Here is a 17,761-nt window from a genome sequence, read left to right as displayed (position 1 = left end):
AGAAGTTTGATTTTATTAGATGCAAGGAAAAAGTGGATGAGTGGTTCACTTGTAAGAAGGCCACATAATAACAATATCGAAATACAATTTGCATTTTCACTTGAACTACCAAGAGTAGAATATGAGTGCGTATAACGTGTTCTGTTGTTACCAAAAATGAGACGACAATAACAACAACAGCACACAAGTTTTCTGTTATTCTCTGATTTATGTATTTGTTTAACTGTACTGATTTATCGTGATTTTTGTAGAAGAGGACCGATTCATTAAACATTAAACAAGCCGTTTGACTTGTTAAAAACTTTCCAGTGGAAGGGAAGAGGCTGTAAAGCAGTTGACACGCGTGGAAGCGCGGAGATTCCGTACCGCAGCGCCGCGGTGGCTCTGGGCTGAGCCGGGCTGGCCGGGGCATCAACGTCACTCTGACGGCGGCGGCGGAGTAGCGGCGCGGGCGGCCAGTCATCCTTTCCAGGCGGCGAGTCGCTCCGGAGCTTGGCGCAGGAAGACGGGGAAAGACGGCGTTGAAACCCGGCGTGCCTCCCCTCCCTCCCCCCACGCCACCACCCGGCTCCCGCCCTCCGCTGCTCAGGTAAACCGTCACGCCGCTTTCCAATGTTTCGCCCCCGTCGAATATCCGTGTTTATTATCCAAGTGTGTCCCGCTACACGTAACGGCGTGGGTGCCTAACGCGAAGAATAAATGCTAGCAAGCTTCCGGAACAGTAGCCGTTGTGCTCTAGCCATAAACTGTGTGTTGCTATGGCATTGCCAGGCAACATCCCACCTGCCGGCGCCGCAAATAAATGTCTTTCTCCGGCAACAGATTTCGATTACTGACACGCAGCACATTTCCTCGCGGGTTTATTTAGCTAATATTATTTGTTTGTTTTGAATTTAGCCATCCCACGCGCACACTCTCAAGTTACGCTCAATCCTGGTCACGTCGAAGACTTCAGCACAATCGATCATTTCTAAGCCTTGGTACTTTCATTTTGTAACTTGCTCAACAAGATGAGCTAAGTTTTCAATTAGCCTCATATCTTCTGTGACCAAACAACTCCACGGTTTGCTTCCTTTAGTGGCTACTTTCAGCAGCTTTGGCCGACAAAAGAAAGATCGTGTCCTACCTTTTGAGGATTTTTCCTGTCTAGTGCTCCTGAGATTGTAACTCTTTATTTGACAACACACGCCTTTTACACTTAAGCCCAACTCATGCATCTCATAACTACTGTCTGTCTGTTTATATTCATAGACTCTAAGCGACACCCAGGACCACAAAGCTTGAGAGCACAAGATGGTGATTACCAGTGTGACGTCCCTCAGAAGCACATCCCGAGTCTTGGCCACAGAAGACAGATGTTTGAAGTGAAGGTGCCTAGTGCAAACTGTAGTTTCTAATTCTGCAGCCAAGACAGCTGCTGTGGTTTGGCATCAGTGCATGCATGCCAACACCAGGCCGCCCTTGATTCAAAGAAATTCCATTATCCCTCATCTCCTGTCTGCGACAGAGGAAAAAAATAACCATACCATGCTGTCTTGAGGCCAGGAACGTACAGAATTAGTCAGAATGTAGAAGAAAAGTGTACTGCTTATTTTGAGAGCAAGAGTAGATCTCCCTTTATTTTTTAAATTGTTGCTGTGTTGTAAGCATCTAATATTCGTCAACAACTGGCTTATTTTTCCAACCTATCATTGCTATAGCCTATTACTCAGCATGTTATGCTTGCATAAACATTTAGTATTAGAGTCAAAGTACTGTGAGTGAGTGCAAAGGCCCTGTAGTTTGGATTGAAGAGGGGCTCTGTTGACTGTCTTTTGGTTTACGCTCTTCCTTATCTCAACTGTCCAGGTGGTGGGAATCTTTTCCACGATAACTCATTCAAAGCAATAGAGATAATAGTGAGAAAGGAGGGGTGGGAGGAGTGAGAAGAACAGAGAATGACTGTGAGGGAGTGAGCATGCTTAACCCAGCCACTGAGTGACTCTTGTATCCAAGGATGAAAGGTAGCAACGCATCAGAACGCCATTCTTCGCCCACGGATTGCTGTGAGGAAATGAAGCAGACACACAGACACCCAGCTCTGTCATAAACTCAAGAACCTGCCGCGCCTTCATTGCCGGGACCCTGGGGTTTCACTTGGCAGTGCCGATGACTGAGCAGATCATGACTACAGCTAAAGTGAACTACAAAGAGAGAAAGCCCTCTTTTATCTTGAATGGGAGTTTTTTTTTCGCCAAACCAAAAGAAACAGTCCTTTTTCTAATATCGCTCGTCAAATGTATGTTAACTGGCCGTCATTTGTGTATGTTTTTGGCAGAGGAGCAGACCAGAGGAGGTAGTAACAGGTACTTTGTGCCAAGTTGGATCTGAAGGTGGACAGGAGAGCTGAAGATCATGGGTAAATCCAACAGCAAGCTCAAGCCAGAGGTCGTGGAGGAATTGACAAGGAAAACCTACTGTGAGTATCTCTTGGTCTGCTTCTGCTTTTCTCCAGAAATAAAGTCCACCCCATCCTCTTGTCAGCTATCCTGCATGTGAAGTCTCAAACTTCCTCTCAAATGAATGATGTTATCAATTTGTGATACACCAACGCAACAGGAACAACTGACACTATTTTTACCGCTGCAGTTTCAAATTAATGTTTCCCTTCCTGGCTGGAGAGTCGATAGCTGTGCCTGTTGGTTTTTAGTGTATTGGTGTTCTACACTGGTTTCTCATTATCGACATAACAGCTACAAGTAGATGTCAGCTGAGAATAAGCTCACGCTCACAATTTGTTGTGGAACAAATTGTGATTGGTTTACGTATCTGGCACAAGTTGTAATCAGCGTATTTAAACCAAGCTGAGGGGATTCATGAATATGCAGATGCGAAGTTTGTATCAGCCCGAGCTGCAGGTTTACACAGGAGGGGCTTGATTTGTATGCAGTTCATGGATATTCACTAAATTTTAATCAAAGACAGAGAAAGCTATAGAATTTTAACACTTTCTGTATTAATGCATGCTATGATTTATATCTCTACTGATGTATTTGCCAATTCTTCATATAGAAAAATATGATTTGATCTTGGATAGGAATGTCACAAGACGAAAGTCAAAGCCTGGCTACACATTCGCGTATTTACAGTGTTCCAGTGACTAAGACTGTCAGCTTTTAATTTTTTCACCGTCCCAGCGCTAATAGGGGTGGCGTGGGGTGGCAATTGCCTTTGGAACAAAACATTCCTGGTGCAATTCCTGGTCTGCCTCCTCCTAATGTGTTGAAGTGTTGTTGACCAAGATGCTCAACCCACAAAATGCTCCCCTGGTGCTGATGGACGACAGCCTACTGCTCATGGTTCATCCATGGTGGGTTAATTGCAGAGAATGAATTTCCCTGTGAGGGGTTAATAAATTATTATTATAAATATATGTCTATTTGATCCCTCGCCATGCCTTTCAATCAAATTCGAGCGCAAATGGATAACTTCCAGCACAAAGTCGTCTCAGAGGGAGACACACTATTAATCATTTGTGTTTTATTTCTGGAGTATATCTCCATTATTATAATTTGAGCAGTACAGTGTGCAGGTGTGAGTGGGAGTTGACATCAATTGGCTGCCTAATGACAGTGTTATTTGTGTGGTGGCAGTCTTTACAGCAAGAGCAAGGAAGGAAAGGAAATTACAGTGGAGGAAGACTGGGCTCCTCGCTGGGATGGTTGTTGCTGACCTTTACTCATCCTCTCTCCCTCTCTTACCCCCTCACCCTGTCTCTCTTGCTGTTTTCCTTAATTGCCCTCCTTGAGTAGGGAATGGAATAGTATAATTAGGATCTTATCTGGTTAGCATTGCTGAGTGGGTAACCACACTTTTTTCTCCTGGATCATTCTCCCTTGGCTTCCATTCTTGATTTGAGACTCCCATCATTCCTTTTTTCCGAGCCTTTTGTCTTGCTCTCATGTGCTTTGTCATTTCAGTCACTGCTTTCTGTTGGTTCTTGACAGATTGGGGGCTTAGTAAATTTCTTTGTATGTGTGATTTTTTGTGTCTGGTAATGGAAGTGTGGTCTTTTTCTTGCAACAGATTATTGTGTCTCAGACTAACAATAATGCGAGGGCATATATGAAACCTGTTCAGCTCACTACAGTATCTGTAGATATATAGGTTTTGTTCACTAGATTTGCAAATAAAACATAATTTGCTTAAGAAGAATAATCTCCCCCTAGAGACTGAAAATGCTAAACATGGACAGATAATTGTCAGCAGTCCGAAGAGGCTTGCCAGCTTTTTCTTGTAGAATTACCTGGGCTTTAGGAAAGCCTATTAAAAACTATAAATGGTCTTACTGACTCATTGTTCTGACATCATTTAAATACACCATCAGATTCACTAAAATCTGCTGGAAGCAGTCTGGGTCTCTGTAATAGCATGACCATTTTGAAAGTTATAAGACCAAGGAAGGAGCTCAAAGTGACAGTGCAAGCTGGATGTGATGTAGCAGACCCTGCAAGGCCAGCCTGCTCAATGGACCTCACGATCTCCTGTAATGGCTTATTGCATTACTTCCCACTGGTTCTGACTGGGTTATGTAATGACATTTTTCATAAATCGTTGTTGTGGCAAACTCCCTCCATTTGTGACTACATAGAGTTCTGAGGTCAATTTAATGGTAGTTTCCCTTGCATGACAATCATGAGATTGACCCTGACATGTATTGCCACATGAAGGGCCACATGAAGGGGAGCTTGGTAGAATGTTGAACCATACAAATTGAGGCTGAGATGTATGCAGACAGAATCTACCTACTCCTTTTTCATAGCCCCTGGGTATGATTATTATCCAAAAGAGCAATAGTAACATTAGTGAAGAAATCTAATTGTTTGGCTTGTCTATCTTTGTAAGTTCAGCTTTGAGTAACCATGGAAATGAGCTGCAAAACAGTTAAACATTACAGAGGAATAAATTATCGATTAACTAACAAGCTGTTTGTTTTCCTGGCCTGGCAGAGGTGGCTGTAGATGGCACCTATACTAAGCTACATATATTCAGAAAGTCTCTCAGAGGACCTCCTGGTTAGACTAATTTTATTGATTTCCAACCCCTCTTTTCATTAACAGCCCCAGGGGCCAAAACAGTGAAAATTGCTTTGGCTCCTTGACAGAAAGTAAAGTGACATAGGATAGCCACAAGGGATCAGTTGATCACAAACTGGTTGATAATGGTGTTTTTGTGGCCATGATAACACATCTTGCTAACCAAAATGCTCTCTTTCTTAAATCCATGGCTGACCTTCGTTCCCTCAGCCTGATTGTCTTTTTGTGGTTCCCAAGGGTTTCCTCCTACTTGTCTTCTACTCACTGGCCTGGTAGTTTACTGCCCATTTGCCATCTCCGCTGACAATACACAAGAATCAATTCTGTATCCCACTAAATCTGGCAATTTTCTCTTAATTGCACATTGACACTGTTGAACATTTTTACTCAAGTAAGATGTCAGAAAGCAATAGGCCAGAGTGATTAATGATAGTGCTGCTCAGGTCCCTTGTTCAAAAGCAAGCTAATATTTTTAAAGGAAACCAAAGTATTCCTCCAAGCTAATGTCACTCTTTATTTCTCTTACAGTTACCGAGAAAGAGGTGCAGCAGTGGTAAGTGTGTGCATTGATTTTTAATACTGCAGGGCTTGTCAGAGGCAAGCAATTGTGTCTTCACTGGCGTGGAAATAAGAATCAGGAAGCCTTAAATTGGCCAACTTGAAATCCACTTTGATACTTTATTTAGCTTCAAAATCCTTGGATAGTGCATTTACAGATAGTTTGCTTTTTTGAAGCCACCTTCCTCACAGTACCCTGAAGACAGCTGCATTCTGAAAATAGAATGACTTTGAAATCTCACTGAAAGTGAATGACTTTCAAGCCTGATAACAGCGATAGAAATATTTCCATGATGTTCCTTGACTATCTTTTTGGTTGTGTTTGGATAAGAAATGGCTGATCAGAACAGCAGGATCCGTTGGTTGTTCTACTCTCAGGCATGACAACATGACCAGAGAGCTTCATCATAATGAAGATTAGGAATTCTTCCTGTTGTACTCTGTACCTATTAGTCAGCATGACCCGTTCTGGCATGTCTCCATCTGTCTTTTACAATTGATACACTGATACATTTGCCTGCACTGACAGGACTGTAATGCTCCAAATCAGTTTTTTTTTCCAAATAGTCAAAGATTACTGTTTGTATGTATTTTCGCCTGTTATTTATGTTTAGACACAAAATCACAAAGTTATTTATACTAGATAGGAATTCATCATGGCAAGATCGAATGCTTCAATGTAATTTAGTGAAATAAAAATAACCTGGGACAATTCATTCAAATTAACTTGTGAAATCGCATTCACAGAAAGCAGTAAATCCTAAGTACATCCATTTGGTTTATTGCCAGTTAGTGTTAATGCAAACTGTTGTTTTACAAATAATCTCTGCCATCTAGCGGCTCTTTCGGTAACTGCAGGATTAAAGTATTTGCGCGATGCGTTTGCTTAATTGGCTTTCATGGCACAATGACAATGACGAAAAGACAGGAGGCACAGCTGGAGGTCGCAGAGATTAAGATATTGAGGTTCTCTTTGGGAGTGACAAGGATGGATAGGATCAGGAATGAGTCTATCAGAGGAACAGCACATGTCAGATGTTTTGGAGAGAAGGTCAGAGAAGCCAGACTGAGATGGTCGGGTCATGGACAGAGGACAGCCAGTGACTATATTGGTAGACGGATGCAGGAATTGGAGCTGCCAGGCAGGAGGTCTAGAGGAAGACCAAAGAGAAGATTTATGGATGAATGAGAGAGGATATGAAATTAGTTGGTGTGAGAGAGGAGGATACAGAGAATAGGGTTAGATGGAGAAGGTTGATTCACTGTGGCGACTTCTGAAGGGAGAAGCCGAAAAAGAAAAGAAGGTGGATTCAACTGAAACTGTGCTTTTTTAATTACTGGCTACTGCAGAATTGCTATGGAAAAAAGATAAAGTGACAAGAAACCGCACAAAAAAATTTCAAACATCCTGCTCTCATTACATAACATTTCATCACAGCTCTGTTGTGAAAAATAACATGGGTCAGTTTTGTACATTTTAAAAAACATTTATTTTAAAAAAACATCAATCATTTATGGTAGTGCATAAAACACCATGTGCCAATGATTAGAGCAAAAGGGGGGGCTTCCAATTTGGCATCCTTTGATATGGTGCACTCCCCAGTGCTGTGGTCTTGTAAATGAAGGCTAATGGTAATCAGGTTAAGTAGCAGCACTGTCTTTTAAGTTTTATTTTTCGGACAGGGCCAAACAGGGGAGCCGGAATGCAAACAGTTATTTTTTTGTGATTAAGAAAGGTCACTGCTTGGCCTTTATTGACCGTTTATATAAAAATATGAATCATATTTGTGTAAACGTTATACTTCAGGTAAGACCTACAAGGGTAGTGATACTGAGAATTTCTGTTAGGGAGTCAATTCCAAAGTATTATTTATTATTTCATTTATTTATTTTTCCTCAAAGACACCACTTGACAGCTACACGCATGCAGAAAAAGAATGCCTCTCCATTACAGTGATGATTCAAGCATGAGTGCAGCCATTGCTTTTGTTTTTACATAACACTGTCATTCTATTGTTTGGAAAAGATGAAAAAAAAATGAAGAAGAAATATAAAATTATCATCGTTCGGTGTTCACACTTCAATTCTATTCCTTTGGTTTTTCATTTCATAATATAATTCTGCATGCATGAAGGGAGTTAGTCATTGTCTGTTCATGTCCGCAGTTAGGGTCTCCTATGGGGGAAGACGTCAGGGCTCTTATATAGCTGTGCAGTAGCAGCAACTGAAGCAGCACTCGATATCATGGAGCATTAGGAGGTCTAGAGCCTCCAAGCTAGGTTGTCTCTTTAGTGACTGGGCGCACTGGGATGGAATACCCTCATTCCCTTGCCTCCTGGCTACGCACACTGCGGTTTGCTATGCACTTGCCATCACTCTCACTGTGTTTCACAAAAAACTTTGAACGAGTCCTCACTTTGAGATCAGCAGCAATCAACACGGCTGAGTGTGAGGGATAAGAGGAAATTTTACCAGGGGAAATGCCAGATGGCGTGTAATTAGAGAACAGGCACAGACACAGAAGAATTAGCAGGGTTAGATAAATGCCTGTGCAGAGCATTAAATTCATTCCCCTTTTTAATTCTCCTCCAAGGGAACATCATTAGTATGCTTAAAGCTCACCTGAAATCAATAACAAAATGTCATACCGCAGTGATGTTTTCCAGCTATCGAGGAACAGGATCCTGTGAAACATCCTGCACAACTCTCGAGTAAGCCACCGTGGTAGACGCCAGTGCTTATAATTCTTCATATGTCATTAGAATGGTACAGTACTATATTGGTTTCGGTAATCATTTGAAATGGCTTTCCTAACATTCTTCTTATGAAACTTGTCATGTCGTCATGTTTGCTGTCACTGCAAGAGCAGTGCACAGTTACATGATTCAACTACTTCAAGTACAGTCTGACTTTGTCTTAGCACCAGTGTCATCAAGCCACATTTCTCGCACACGATCTGTTCCTGGGTGGATGAGGAGCGTTCTGATAAAGACAGAAAATGTGTTGGTAGTGTGCAGATTCCAATATACTGTATATCCAAATGCTGCTATCGTTTGTACAGTAGTACCCACACATATTCAGTGAGGCTAATTCTACATCAATGAATACTTTTTTCACTTTGGTGTGTCAATTTTCAAGAGAAACAAACAGTCGAGTACCAATATAGATGTATTTATTGTTTTTTAAATATGCTTAATTGTGTATCAGAGCCCTGTACCGCACCTGTTTATTACTTTGTCAATAAAAGCTTTAATGATTTAATGCTAGAAATGATTAATATCAATTTTTTGAACAAACATGGAGTACCATCTGGATATTTTTCACACTCTACCTATTATAATAATTCTAACTATTTGATAAGAAGTGCAAGCGTGTATCATGAACATGAATTTTTTATTTGGTAAAATAGAATGTCGTAAGGACTCTTGCAAATTAAAAGTTTCACATGTATGAATCTGATGTGCTATTCAGGTGGTAAAGATTTCTCAAAGAAATCGTCATAATACATGCATTGTGATTTATTACGAATGACTCCATTCATATAAAGAGGTGATCATTTCATGCAAAACAGCTGCTGAAGCCTTTGCTGAGGGCATTTTAGCTCAATTCTGTTCAATAAACACAAATGTATGCAACATACACTTTTGTATTAAAAAAGACTGGAGGTGAAATGGGTTGGCTATAGATCATAAATAGCACTGTGTCTCAGCATTCTGGATACCAAATGAGTTGTGTAGATTATCAGCTAATCTGAATGCAAGAATTACATTGTTCTGCTCTCTTCCCCTTTGTTTTCTCAGTTGATTATTTCCAGTTGCTCTTGAAACCGTTAATATGTTTGAGGAGAAGGAGCTCGCTTCATCATATCTGAGGCAGATTAAAATTAAAGGGTTTGAGAGAAGTATGTGGAGCCAGAGACTATGTGGAAAAGATGTGTTCTGGCCTTCATTCTTCATCATTGCACTCTCTCTCTGCTCTTAATTACAGCACTGCCTCATTCTGAGGAGCCATAACCGACTCACATATGAAATAAGCTGTGCTCCCTTGTGTGAACTTGCATCATTATATTGTGGATAAAAGCTCTTTCAATGCTTTTTATAACTTGAGAGTCTTATCATATCTTGCTATTTTCTTCTCCCACCACTTTCTTATCCCACATTGTTTATTGTGAAGGCTAACACTCCCTTGTTTGCTCCCTGGCCCATTATAGTTTCGAGAGACTCCAATGATGCTGTGTCCTATAGAAGGAAACACCCTACCTTTGAATGACTGCCCTTGAAATTGCTTATGAAATGCTTCTATATATAGGCTAATGGAGATGTTAAGTCTCTCACTAGATATGTCATTTCCAGGGGCAAGAGGAAGCTTTCAGACTTATCTATCAGCCATGCATATTATCAAACGAGGACTACAGCATAATTTGATTAGAGTTAACCACTCTGGGCTTGCTATTGGATTAGGATGATTGTCTTATCTGTGAATGAGACAAATAGCTTTGCACTTCACCTTTTTGAGCCAGCTCAATCTTTCAAACTGAATCAGTAATGCTTTGTACTGAATGGATGATATAATTCCAGGTCATGAGTCTTGATCTAGATTTTTTTCTCCTCAAATTTGCATTTCCTTGACAGTGTGTTGGTTTTACTTATTGTCCTCTATTTGTATTTTTTCTTGTCAGGTACAAGGGCTTCATCAAGGATTGTCCCAGTGGGCAGCTTGATGCTGTGGGATTTCAGAAGATATACAAGCAGTTCTTTCCGTTTGGAGATCCCACAAAGTTTGCCTCCTTTGTCTTCAATGTATTTGATGAAAATAAGGTTTCTAATTCATTTACTCTATTATTATGCTTCATTTGTTACTTGAACTCCGACTAATTATTGTTGTTTTTTTTGATAAAAGGGAAGTATTTGTCCAAAAAATATTTGGGAAGGTAAAGCTAAGTCTTTCTTCTGTTCAAGCCAGATTATCATTCATTAAAAACAAAGAAATAGTTATTTTTGCTGCTGTTCTTACTCCGTAGCCGTTCTTAGTTATATTTGAGAATTTGAGAACCAATGTTTTATAGGTGAATACAACCTAAATTCTGTAGTTTTAAATGTGGTTTTAAATATTTACAAGGAGTTTGAAGAAAAGCCTTCAGGTTTCTCACAGCACTGATCTCTAATCATTAATCTCTTATAATACTCATTCATTTATGACCTTTGTTCAAGAACTGCCTTCTTATTATTGAAATTAAGGTCTTTTTTTTATCTCTAATGTGTACGCATCCTTTAAAGATCTGAGGTTATGATTTTAAAACCATTTTTAACAGAGGCCAGTCATTACTGTCACTGATGAACACTCATGTTGTGTAGATAAACAGCAGATTAGCAGCTCTGTGGGTTCAGGTGAGCCCCTAGAGGTTTATTGACTTTGGTTAAGAGGTTCTGTGTCAGTAAGATCAGACAGCCCCTCATTCTGATGTTTATCTATAACCTTCATTTGCATTATGCACCCTGTAGTTAAAGAAGGCATTGATCCTAACACTTTTTATGACTTGTCATTAGCAATGCAGGAGTGCTGAGTTTTCTAACTGGTCAGATGTCTGGCATAGATAAAGCGTGCTGACGATAGGCCATTGCTTACATGTAATTGTGCTCACTGATAAATACAAGATGAAGTGCTGAGAATCTGAATGGAGATTGGCTTTGTATGAGATGAGCGTCCCTCCATCAACTGATGTTTTCATGTGAAAAGTTCCACACTTTTAAACGTGTAGGCCTGCCAAAGTTGATATGAAATAATATGATCTACCTTGTCAGATACAATTATACGCTTTGCTATTGTTGTCATTGGATCATTTGAAACATTTCAAAATGTGTAGTTATATTTTTGTACTTTAACTTCTGGACAGTGAGCCAGTAGCATCCATCTTCCTAATGACCAGAGGTGACATATTTCTGTCTCAGGAGAGAGGCAGGTGCAGAACAAAAATAGCAGCAGACTTGGAGCAAATGTCTGGCCCCTTTTTCAGCAGAATACAGCAAGGATGTCTTAAAAGAACAGCAAAGAGTTTTTGAAAGTACAGCAAGTGTGAAGACAGATCCTAATCTTTTTTCACACTCATTTCTTTTTCTCTTTCTCTACATTTCATCACTCTAGGATGGACGCATTGAATTCTCGGAGTTCATCCAGGCGTTGTCAGTGACCTCTCGGGGGACTCTAGATGAGAAGCTAAGATGTAAGAAGATACATCCTACGCTATTTTTCGCATTGAAATGGCAGAATTTTGGATTGTATATGAGGGAGGCCAGGTTGCTGATAAACAATGATTTGCAAGACACAGCATGCTCCAGATTGTGAGGGGTCATGACCCAGTGTGTAGACAACTGTTTAAATACGCGCCCAAGAAAAGGATCCAGTGTTGACTAGCAGCTTTATCCACAACCTTTCTAACTTGTGGTAGTGAGATCATTATTTAAGTATATACAATTACATTCATTATCGCTTTAACTGGGAAGTCATTGTAAATCTTGGCCTCGCCTTTAATCACTTCTCAGTAATTCCACTGAAATTGACCTTTTTGATGTCACCAGACTCATAATAATTTTTTTCATTTAAAAAAGATGCACTTGGAAAGAAATGTGCCACTGTTGAGTACTCTCTGAAAAAAACAGTTTTATGCTCGACCTCAGGGCAGAATCATGAAAATGTGCAAGTTCAGATCAGAAATATGTTGGACTGTCTTTTTTGGTAGGAAATTGGTAATATTAATAATGTTAGGATCAAACCAAAGCATAGTTGTCATGGTCAAAAGATCTTAAACTCGTAACGGACACTAAGATTTTGACATTTGAAAGATGTTACATGGTCAGTTAACAGCCTGGCCCAAAACCATCATAACTAGCTGGTGGACACGAGCAGGAAGGGCCTTTGTGGTGCTACCGACCTTGACTCGTTGTGGGTTGATGGAAGGAGTGCTTCAAAGACCTCCTTAATCCCAGCAACATGCCGTCCAATGAGTAGTCTGGGAATTCAGGGGTGGGCTCCCCTATTACTGGAGCTGAAGTTGTCAAGGTGGTTTAAAAACTCCTCATTGGCAGGACCCTGGGCATGGATGAGTTCTGCCCTGAGTTCGTCTAAGGCTCTTGTTGCTATGGGGCTGTCCGGGCTTACACACCTCTGCAACATTGTGTGGAAGTGGGGGATAGCGGCCTCAGATAGGCAAACTGGGGAGGTGGTCCCCCCTATTTAAAAATGGGAGTCACCAAGGCTTACAGGACTGTCTCAGAATATTGTGATAAAGTTCTTTGTCTTCTATAATGCAATTAAAAAACAAAAAATACTTTTTCATGATATTCTAATATTTTGAGATAGGATTTTTGAGTTTTCTTAAGATGTAAGCCATAATCAGCAATATTAAAATAATAAAAGGCTTGCAATATTTCAGTTGATTTGTACTGAATCCAGAATGTATGACATTTTTGTTTTTGTAATTGCATCACAGAAGATAAAGAACTGTATCGCAATATTCTAATTTTCTGAGAAAGTCCTGTATACGGGCCATTTAGTTCCTGTATGACCAGTGTCAGAACTAGATCTGAATTCCCTGCATTAATCCAGGATAGTTTTCATTTAGGGTTGGACACTGCCAGAGCTGGCCTTTGTTACAGATTGAGTTCATAAGCTTTATAGAAATGATTTCAAATGTGTTGGGGGGATCTGGTTTGACGTCCTCAGGATGGGTCTCTGCTTTTTGTGGCTGATTCTATTCTAAAGGCTTTGTCTGAGCATGATTTCCAGCTCTCACTGGAGCAGCTGGCAGCCAAATGTGAAGCGGCTGAGATGAAAATCGGCATCACCAAATCCAAGGCTTTGGTCCTCAGCCGGAAAAAAGGTTGGGCACCCTCTTCAAGTTGGGGATGAGAACCTGCCGCAAGTGGAAGAGTTCATGTATCTCAGGGTTCGGTCATGTGTGAGGGAAGAATAGAGCAGATCGACAGGTGAATCAGTGCAAAGTTGCAGTACTGCAAACTCCGCATTTGTCTGTCCTGGTGAGGAAGGCACTGAGTCAAAACGTTGAAGCTCTCGGTTTGCCGGTTGATCTGCGTTCTGACCCTCACCGATGGACCCAAGCTGTAGGTAGAGACTGAAAGAACGAGATCATGGATACGAATGGCTGAAACGAGTTTCCTCCACAGGGCGGTGACTCTCTTAGAGATAGGGCGAGAAGCTCGGCCATCCAGTAGGGGCTCGGAATAGAGTTGCTGCTCCTCCGCATTGAGAGGAGCCGAATGTGGTGGCTCAGGCATCTGGTTAGGATGCCTCCTAACCAGATTTCATAGGGGAACACTGGCGAGGTGTTCTGGGCATGGCCTACTGGGAAGAGGCCCTGGCAAAGGCACACCGGAGGGACCATGTCTCTTGGATGGCTTGGGAACGCCTTGAGATTCTGCCGGAAGAGCTGGATGAAGTGGGTGGGATGAGGGAAGTTTCGGTCTCTCTGCTTTGGCTGCTGGACCTGTGCTCCAACCTTGGATGCAGAAGATGGATGGATGGGTGGCATTGGACATCCTTATATTTCCTTTCTATTTAGGACAACCAATAATCATCCAAATGTCAACATCAAATCAATTTCAAATGTCTGGCTTTGAATGCAGTCCCAAAAAGAGTTTCCATATATGACAAAGAAAAAAAGGGGAAAGTGCTTAACTACTAGATATCTACTATTTTTTTATCAGTTAATACATTTATTTTTGGAGGTTGGTCTTGTTAATTTCTTGGCTCACAGTAGTTTTTTCATCTTAATATGTATTGAGACATACTGCTTATGAACCTATAGAACATTTGACAGTTTTTTCTCTACACAGGGGCTTTTAAATTATATGACCTTGACAATGATGGCTACATTACCCGTGATGAGATGCTGAACATAGTCGATGCCATATATCAGATGGTGGTAAGTTCTAAGTTCAAACTTAAGATACATGTAGCTGATTTACCTTGAGTTGTACAAAGTCTGTATGATTCAAGTTCATGTATGATTTCATAGGGGAACACTGTTGAGCTGCCAGAGGAAGAAAACACTCCAGAAAAGCGAGTGGACCGTATATTTGCTATGATGGACAAGGTAAGCATTTCCTCATCAAAATCATTGAAAAAAACACCAAGGTAATTAGGATGGCGTTTACTTCAGATTTGAAACATTGCTTCAAAGCTTAAAAGCTTTACAAAGTAGCAGAGAGGGTTTTTATTTTACCATTGGGAAAAACTAAATTTGCCTTTGTTGCCATCCTTTCAGCTGTTATATGCACATTGTTAAGTTTAGAGCTGTTAGCTGTATCTGTTGCAGCGTCGCTAACACTGCCAGCGGTCTATAAACATATACAGTCTCTTCCACTGCTGGCCCGGATCCTGTTCCCTCAGCTCCAAGAATCTACTCAGCTTTAGTGAAAGATGAGATGCAGCCTGCTGGGTGTGTTCAGTCCATTGGACTGGCTGCGCAGCACAGCAGCACTTGCTGATTTGTATTGGTGAAGTGGCAACCATCCAAGTGCACTGAGCCAAGATCAGTCCAACAGCACTAAGCAATAGCAACAGCATTTTACTCAAGAGCCTCTTTTGCCCCCTAGTGTTAATTTAGTATAAAAGCATTCTCTGGTTTGAGTTTCACGCTGTCCCTTATTCCTCTTTCAGAACGCAGATGGGAAGCTGACTCTGCAGGAGTTTCAGGAGGGCTCAAAGGCAGACCCCTCTATTGTGCAAGCGCTGTCACTCTATGATGGACTTGTGTAGGGATGCAAGGTGAGTCAGTGCAAATGCAATGCACATTTCTGTGTACAGGCAATTTTCAGTCCAGGGTAAGGCTTCTTCAACACCATGAAAATATTTTGTTATTTACAATTCAACTTACTCAAGAATTAATAAAAAAAAAACAAAAAAACGCCCACTTGTTGGCTAGCAATCAAATGGTCTCGTGGTGCTGAGGAAAGAGTGAGACAATCCTCTCTTCTCACTGCCTAATGTAATCGACCAGCTGCTGCCAATTGTTGACAACAGCTTGCACAGCGTTTTGTCAACTGTGAAGTGAGCTTGGGAACACATTTTTTTTTGATAATGCTCCTGTGTTGTTCAGTGATTGTCTGTCATGATCTGAAGAAATACAGGTATCACTGCACCAGTTACAGCTGATATATTCAATGGCAGTTATTCCCCGCTCTTCACAGATGGATCCAGCTCAGCGTCCTCCTGCGCCAAACATACTTATCCAGCACCATCACACCTGTAAGAGGAGAGAGGCCTCATGTTAAAGTTGCTCACCCAGAAGTGGACTGCAAGTGTTTGTTGCACAGTCGTTCAGCGTTTGTGTCAGCAGCTGTCCGTCTCCTTTTCCACTATGGATTGTGAACAAATCTATTTCCTCTGATATGATGCGTGACTTTTCAGCAACACTCAGTCATTTTATCTGTGCTTTTGCAGCTATGTAACAACATGAACACCCATGAGTGCTGCGGAGGCATTCCTGCAAGAGCAATGTTGTGGTTACCCCATGGAGAACCGAATTCCCCTCCGAGTGTTAGTTTGTGTAATGCTGCGATGAGTCACACAGAGGAACTGTGGTGCTGCTTCATCTATACAAGGACTCCAAATGTGAAAGGATCTGGGAAAATATGTTACATGATGATCAATAACTTTAAAGTTACCGAGCAGTGTATTATATAATATTATTGTAATTTATTTTCTGCTTTCCTGCATTTAAGAAATGTTCCTCATAAAAATTTAATGAAATTTAATTTTTTATCAAAGTTGTTGAAATGTATTGCGCTGCATTTTTCATGAGTGCCATGGCATTGCTTTGCCTACACGTTCTGAAGTTTCCTTTTCTGAGAGAATGGTGTTTTTATTTGAAGAAGACTCATGAAAGGAGCAGGGCGTATTTTACCATGTTTGCAACCTCTGCATCCCATTGTTTTCACCTCCCTGTTAGCTCCAGCATCTAAAGTGTCTGCACTGTTGCACGGCCACATCCTGAACGACACAGCAACACGACACATTCTCACGATTTACATTGAAATTGAGAGACAATAATTGTTTTTAGTGCATCCTACCCTCCCCACTATAGAAACACAAAAGCCTAGACGTTGCGCGGCACAAACAGACCTCAATTCTGGTTGTAAAACTTTTGTGAGCTCTGTGGCAACGGTTGTCCATTTTATATTTGTCCTGTGTGAGGCCAGAGCATGCAATTATGCCCTTCATTCTCATTGAATTTTAGTGAGAGCATTATGATGTTTAACAGCTTCACTGATTTTATGCCTTATGCAATGATAATTTCTGCCAATTACCTGTTGGATAACAGTATAAGAGCACACAATAAAATGCATTTAAGTGGCCAGGTTTTCCATTGCTATATTACTAGTCTCTGAATTTGAAACCATTTAAGAAGACGTTTTGTTTTATTTTGTATATACTGTGCTATGTTTTTGAATCATTTAAGGAACTCCGTTGTTTAATTCATGGGCTTTTGGTGTGCATTTCCAAAAAAAAAAACCTTTCAAACAATGACATTTTCTCTAGAATATAGTCTACGGATGCACTCATCCTTGCATCTTATATGACGATTATCACCTAATCAGTCACTTTAATACTCCTTCAGTTCTAGTAAAGCCTACATGTGATGCTTCAAAATCCAATCTTACATACTAGCTTACTCTTTATGGTTGAACTGTGTACAATGAACTGCAGAAAATGGTTATGTCTCGGTATAAAAATGAGAGGCTTAATAAAACACTGGCTTCTGTGTGGAAGCCACTTGGTAGACAGAGTAACTCAACTTTCTACAACTTTTAAAATATGACTCCTATTTATTTAGATCAGTAATATAATGGCTCCCACTCTGTGATTGTACCTCTGTAACAATGTAGCAAGACTGCCGGGTTCACATGAATGAATTTACATCCCATATTTATATCCAGATTAGCAACCTGAGTATTTCTGTGTGGCATGCAAAGCTATTCATCTCATTCATATGCCAAATGGATGTTTCTCGGGGTGGGCTATGTGTAAAATTAGATTGGTGCCAGATGAATTTAAAGTATGGCTATTTATAAAAATGAAGGCTTAGACAATGTCTTGTCCACATCCATTAT

The 17,761-nt window shown here is 40.7% G+C and overlaps 1 protein-coding gene across 2 annotated transcripts; it reads left to right on the top strand.

Annotated features, from left to right (window-relative positions):
* The first annotated feature begins 401 nt into the window (after nucleotides 1-401).
* On the top strand, nucleotides 402-17,003 carry LOC147218667 (neuronal calcium sensor 1). Of its 2 annotated transcripts, XM_086173962.1 has the most exons (11): nucleotides 402-589; nucleotides 1,252-1,370; nucleotides 2,318-2,458; nucleotides 5,604-5,628; nucleotides 8,300-8,344; nucleotides 10,312-10,450; nucleotides 11,775-11,853; nucleotides 14,483-14,571; nucleotides 14,665-14,742; nucleotides 15,309-15,416; nucleotides 15,839-17,003. In XM_086173962.1, the coding sequence occupies exons 3-10, from the start codon at nucleotides 2,395-2,397 to the stop codon at nucleotides 15,405-15,407; spliced, it is 618 nt and encodes a 205-aa protein (XP_086030088.1). In that variant the 5' UTR covers nucleotides 402-589; nucleotides 1,252-1,370; nucleotides 2,318-2,394; the 3' UTR covers nucleotides 15,408-15,416; nucleotides 15,839-17,003. The 2 variants fall into 2 exon arrangements, with proteins under 2 accessions (XP_086030088.1, XP_086030089.1); XM_086173963.1 differs by lacking the exon at nucleotides 8,300-8,344.
* Nucleotides 17,004-17,761: the final 758 nt, after the last annotated feature.

This window comes from Fistularia commersonii, chromosome 26, assembly GCF_037954325.1.
Source record: "Fistularia commersonii isolate RoL2024-O1a breed Wild chromosome 26, RoL_Fcom_v1.0, whole genome shotgun sequence".
Taxonomy (NCBI): domain Eukaryota; kingdom Metazoa; phylum Chordata; class Actinopteri; order Syngnathiformes; family Fistulariidae; genus Fistularia; species Fistularia commersonii.
The sequence above is the reverse complement of the archived record's forward strand: the minus strand, read 5'-3'. Positions and strand labels throughout refer to the sequence as shown.